At 57.3% G+C, this 6055-nt stretch overlaps 1 protein-coding gene across 1 annotated transcript; it reads right to left on the reverse strand.

Annotated features, from left to right (window-relative positions):
• Positions 1-17: 17 nt before the first annotated feature.
• TAGLN (transgelin) lies at positions 18-5503 on the reverse strand. The gene is made up of 5 exons (XM_058545171.1): positions 5424-5503; positions 1622-1813; positions 1338-1515; positions 947-1049; positions 18-592 (listed from the first exon to the last, which is right to left on the reverse strand). The coding sequence occupies exons 2-5, from the start codon at positions 1799-1801 to the stop codon at positions 448-450; spliced, it is 606 nt and encodes a 201-aa protein (XP_058401154.1). The 5' UTR covers positions 1802-1813; positions 5424-5503; the 3' UTR covers positions 18-447.
• Between the last annotated feature and the right edge of the window lie 552 nt (positions 5504-6055).

Raw genomic sequence — 6055 nt, forward strand, 5'->3', positions numbered from 1 at the left:
AACTCTGCCAGCCAAGCCTGAGAAAAGACTGATGTATGTATTTTTTTCTTTTTTGAATTTCAACCCCCAAAATATTCCAGCAAAAAGTAGGGGGAGGTTGGGCTGGGTCTCCTTCAATGGGCATCTGCTGCCAAGGAGGACAGTGGACTTGCCCCACTCCCAGGCCACCCCCAGCCCACGTTCCCCCTGCTCAGCCCAGGAGGCAGAGACAGTAGAGGTGGGGGAGCTGGAAGGAGGGCCAGGCGAGCGGTGCTTTGGGGTAAGAAGTTGGGCTGAGGCTGAGGGGTGGAAAGAGCTGCCCAAGTGCAGTCATCTTTGCTCAGTGACGGAGCCTCGAAGCTTGGCCAGGGCTGAAGGAACTACACAGGTGTGGGTGAGGCAGGCAAGGCGGGATGGCTGCGGCCAATGAGCTGGGGAAGGGCAGGGCTGGGGGCTGGCCCTCCCCCTCTAACTGATGATCTGCCGAGGTCGTCCGTAGCCTGTCATGCCAGCCTGCGAGGCCCCTCTGTTGCTGCCCATCTGTAGGCCAATGACATGCTTTCCCTCCTGCAGTTGGCTCTCTGTGAATTCCCTCTTATGCTCCTGGGCTTTCCTGGAAGAGGAGGAACCAGGATAAAGACTTGCCAGGACTGCGTGTTTTCCACCTGTTGTCTGTTTCCTGTTCCTTCCTAGCCTGATGCCATTCCCTCCCTGTTTCACTCTCTTGTTCATTAATCTAGCTTGTCCCACAGGTTAGGGAGACTCGGTGAGCAGAAGAGGGTAGAAAGGGAGGAGTCAGGAAGTACTAGAGACCCACTTTCCCCCTCTCCTAGACATTCACTTTCCCCCTCTTCTCGTACCTTCCTGGCTACCTCCTTCCCCAAATCACTCGCCCTAACAGATTAGCCCAGGCCACCTCCCATCTCATGCAGAGAGCCAAGCTTAGAGTGCCCTAGTGGCCACGTACTTCATAAACCAGTTGGGATCTCCACGGTAGTGCCCATCGTTCTTGGTCACTGCCAAGCTTCCCAGAGCCATCAGGGTCCTCTGCACTGCTGCCAAGTCTTTGCCTGTGAGAAGAAAGAGGGGAGGGGGATGAATTACAGGACTGTGTAATAGGGACTCCAAGGCAGGACCTGCCCCACCTCAGAAAAATGGCCAACCCAGGGGCAAAATCTGTCCCAGAGTCAAAGGAGGCATGAGTAGACCCACAGCATGCCCTCGTGAGTGTGGTGTGGTACTCTCCCAGCATGGCCCATCCCTGCCATGCAGACCCGTCATGCCATGCCTTGATCATTCCTCGTCCCTGCCTCAGCCTCCCGTCCTCCACTGCCTCCTCCACCCCTTTCTCTCTGCACCTTCAAAGAGGTCAACAGTCTGGAACATGTCAGTCTTGGTGACCCCATAGTCCTCAGCTGCCTTCAGGAACTGAGCCACCTGCTCCATCTGCTTGAAGACCATGGAGGGTGGGTTCTCGGGCACCTTCACGGGCTTGGAGCCGTCGGGATACAGACTGTTCACCAGCTTGCTCAGAATCTGCCAGGCACAGAATGAACGCAGCCTGGCACTCAGCTCGGGGTGCCTGCCCCCACGACTCCAGCAGGGCGGCACAGCCCCATCCCCTTCCCAGGGTGCCACTCACCACGCCGTTCTTCAGCCAGACCTGGAAGCCCAGGCGCCCACGGTCTGGACGACCCACGTCGGGGCCACACTGCACTATGATCCACTCCACCAGCCGCTCCTCCAGCTCCTCGTCGTACTTCTTCTCAATTTTGGATTGCACTTCACGGCTCATGCCATAGGAAGGACCCTTGTTGGCCATGTTGGGGGAGAGCTAAGGAAGCAGGCCAGAGAAGGGAGAGGGTCAGGGGATCAGAGACAGCTCTGCTTTCACATGTGTCAGGCAGGTCTTCTGGCTTTGTGGGGGCACCCAACCATCCTGGCTGTTTATCTCCCGGCCCTTGCTTCCTGATTTTGTTTTCACGGCACTGCTAATCTGGGCCAGGCTCGTGGCCTCAGTCCAGGGAGCCTCTCTGAACTTGGAGACCAAAGCAACGGGAGACCAGATCTTTGGCAGTCTAGAGCAGGGGTCAGTAAACTTTTTGTAAATGACCAGACAGTATTTTAGGCTTTGCAGGCCATATGGTCTCTGCCGCTATAGCGTGAAGGCAGCCTTACACAATACATAAACAAATGAGTGTGTGTTTGTTGCAATAAAATTTGATTTACACAAATAGACAGCATTTAGCCCGTGGGCCATAGTTTGACAACACCTAGTCTAGACCATTTGTTCTTTGCCAGAATTGGCCACAAGAGCACTGGAGAGGCCTTCTGGAGGAGGCCACATTGCCTCCCAAAATAAAGCCAGCAGGTGTCTGTCCAGCTAGGTGTGAGGTGGTTTACTGGCTCTGCTTCAGGTTATGGAGTTAGTTCCAACTCTTACTTCTCCCCCACTTTATCCTCTGGAAGCTGGAACTCCAAAACTCTAGCTCTTGGCCAGGTCAGCTCAGCCTCTGGCCTGTAGCTGGAGAGGCTGAAACCTTTACCCACCCCTGGCAAGATCTAGGAAGCCATGAAAGCCCAAGAGCTTTTGGCCAAGAAGCTGCATTTCCTCAGGGGAGCCAGGTGAGAGACAGAGAACTGGTATACCCATCAACTCTCTCATGCCCTCCGGCTCCTAACACTGCGGTGGCTGAACGAACCAAGAAGCCAGAGTCCTCCAGGGATATCTCAGAGCCAAGAATCTGCCAGCCAGAGCATGAGAAGTCTTTCCCTGTCCAGACCAGCAGTAGCCGCTGCCCTGAGGTCCTGGGCAGGCACTGCAAAGGAGAGCTCCACTAATAGAGGAGGGCTGTAGGAGCAGGGCCAGGCAGGTAAGCCGCTGGGCAGATGTGGGTGTGGCTGGTCAAGAGGAACCTGACCTGGCCACAGGTATCCTGGGGTGGTATACCTTCTGGCCCAAGTTTGTCTGAAGAGCCCTCAGAACAAGGTACCAAATGAGGCCAAACTCATCCCCTGGCCTCAGAGAGGTCAGAGATCGGAAGAGAGAGAATGGCCTGAGGATGGAGGTAGTCAGTACGTTCCCTCAACTCCCTCTCTTGTCAGAGCTGAGACCCCCCGTACCCAGCCCCGTGGAAAGCAGAGTGAACATCATCCTCACACGGTCCCACGTCAGCTCCCTACCCTTCCTCTCCCCACTGCTGACAACATGTCTGTGCTCGAGTTCCCTGTCTGTGCAGGGAAGACAATGTTATCTACCTCAGAGGGCTGTGAACGTTCGATGAGACAATGTCTGTTACTACCTAACATACTGCCTGTCCCTCAGCAGAGCTCCTCAAAATGTCAGTCCCGTGCCCCCCTGCCCCCTAGCGCCGCTCTCCTGGTAGTGACCTAGGAGAGCCAGACCCAGACTGAGGGGTAAAAATAGTGTCCTTCCCACTCCAGCCTCCACAGCTTTTCAAATTCATTCACTGAGTGAGGGCACAGCAAAGTTGGAGAGAAAGAACACGAGATGGACTCATCTAAACTCCAGCCACTGGGCAACTCACCTCTCTCTGCGTCAGTTTCCTTATTTGTAGGTGAGGGCTGGGCTGCCTCTGAGGACGTGGTGCTCAGCACCACCACCCTCTCCCAGCCAGTGACGCCAGGGAACCCAAAGGCAGGGTGCTCGGCTCTGCTCAACCTCAAACAGCCGAGAGCCTCTCTTCCGCACCCTGCTTTGGGTCTCACCCTTGCCTCCCAGCCACCCACGGCCTCCTGGGCAACAAGCTGTGGCCAAAACCCACAAGTCAGCTGGGACCAGGTGATCTCAGCCAACCCCTCATCCTGGCTGCCACCCATCATTGCAGGCAGGCAGCAGGCATCCCTGCGGTCCAGGCACCCACCACATCCGTGCCCCGCCCTCCTTGTACTCCCCCACCCCGCCGGCCCTCCCAGACCATGTGCGGGTGTGTGAGGAACAGGATGGGAGCAGAGTGTGTGTCCCCCACGCCCCCCACACCCCGCTTTCAGTCTCAGGAGATTCCAAACAGTCAAGGTGTCGAGGCGCACGGTGACAAGTACACAAAGTTGCAGCCCCTAGGTCTAGAAACAACACTTGGATTTTGGTCAGAACAAGGGAGAGGAATGAAATGCCCCCAACCCCCACCCCCATCCTTCTCGTGTCTGGTGAAGAGTCTGAAAGGGGAGAGTTCCAAGAAATCCCTCAGTCCTCTGACGAAGACCTCCACAGTCCCACCTGGGGAGAGGGAGAGGGAGACGGCCACAGGGCAGCCCCCTTGGGGGGCATTTATAGACAAAGCCTTCTGGGCCAGGATGGACAGGACAGCCTAAAGCTCTGCTTTGGCCCTCCTGTCCTGTGGCTCCCGTCAGCCTCCCCTCCAGAGTGGCCCAGTGGGTGATGCTGAGCCCAGAAAACAGAATGAAGTCCAGCTGCAGAAGAGCAGGGGCACCTCCCACCAGCAGAACCCCGAAAACCCAGCAGAACCAGTGGTCTCTCCAGGACTGCTGTGCCCCCTCTTCAAAATAAAACGCAGCAAATAGGAGTGAGCCCATGTGGATCTCTGAGATGGCAAGAGAGGCAGCTCATCTAAACTTGGGGACACAGAAGAGCAGCCCTGCTCACTGCTACCTTTTGAATAGCAACCACTGAGGGGAACCAGCCACACCCTTCCGGAAGGGCCCAGGGTCCCAGGCCTGCCTGGCCCTGTCAGAGCCCCCAGGCCATCACTCCAAAACTCCTTCCTGGTGCCCACCCACACCGCCTCTGCCTGTAGTGGGGGTGGCCCCCCCCCAACTCTCAGAGCATGGAAGGAGCTGTGTGCCTGGAAAAGCAGCTCTCTCACCTGTCTCTGTACCCTGCCACCCCAGCCTGGTCCAGATTATGAGTTTTGTGACTCCCTCACACCCCCTCAGTGGCTACCCAGGGGCTCTCCTGGTGCTGCTCAGGCCCTGGGCACCCACCAGTGGGACACTGCTCTCCAGCATTAGTGTACCCACACACCTCCACACCTCCTCACCTCCCTGGACGTCCTCCTAGATGGACAACAGACGACAGAGCCTTGGGTCTAACCCGACAACACCTTCAGCCTAACACACACCCAGTGGATGTGACTGTGGCTGAAAATGGGGAGTGCCCCTCTCACCCGAGTTCCCAGGTTTCCACTATCAACCCCTCTGCACCTGCCAAGTCACCCTGCGCATTTCAATGAGCCCAGTGCCACCCAGTCTGAGCCAAAGGGTGCTCTAGCAAGCCCATCCCACCCATCAAGATAGCACCCCCCACCCCCATTTGGAGATGGGGAATGCAAGCTGACCGAGAGGATGGGCTTCCCCAGCTGGGGGGCTGGGGATCAGGACCTCCCTGGAGGCTTGCCTGCAATACACCCACTGCTACTGTCAAGCCCCAGCCCACTTCCCTCCAACCTCAGGACAAATGCACTTACAGGGGCTCCTCAGGACTCGCTGGAAGGAGTGAGCGCTCTCTGTCTGCACTTGGACAGACAGGATGGGGCGCTGGCTGGGTGAGGGGTTTAAAGGGCTTCTGCCGTGGTGATGTCAGCCTCCCCCGCTGGCTCACCGCTCGGTCCCCTCCCTGCTGGAGGAAACCGGCTCCTGTTCCCCACCCCCAGCCCCCCCAGTGACTCCACACAGGCTCCATATTTGGGGAAATACACCAAGTTGGAGCAGTCTGCCGGGGGCTGCCCGAGACATTCTCTGCGTGCTTTGGAGATGGAGCGGGCGGGGGCGGGGCCGCGCTGCCGGCAAGACCCAGCGGGACCCGGCGGGAAAAGCCTTTTATGGGCAGGACCATGAGGCTCTCCCTGCTGTCTGGACTTGGGGCTGCTCCTCCTTCACTGTTCCCTGCCCTCAAGTTTGAAGGGAGGGAGAATTCAAGAGGGTCTAGCCAGAGAGAGAGGAAAGGGATGAGGGGGATGCCACTCCTGAGGTTTGTGGGGGACTAACCAGCCACCCTCTCCTTTGGGAGATTTGGCTCTAGCTGGAGATAGGAACTAACCTTTCCTGGGGACCCACTGCACGCCAGGCACTTCACAAATGCTCTCATTTTATACTCAGC

This window comes from Diceros bicornis, chromosome 7, assembly GCF_020826845.1.
Source record: "Diceros bicornis minor isolate mBicDic1 chromosome 7, mDicBic1.mat.cur, whole genome shotgun sequence".
NCBI lineage: Eukaryota > Metazoa > Chordata > Mammalia > Perissodactyla > Rhinocerotidae > Diceros > Diceros bicornis.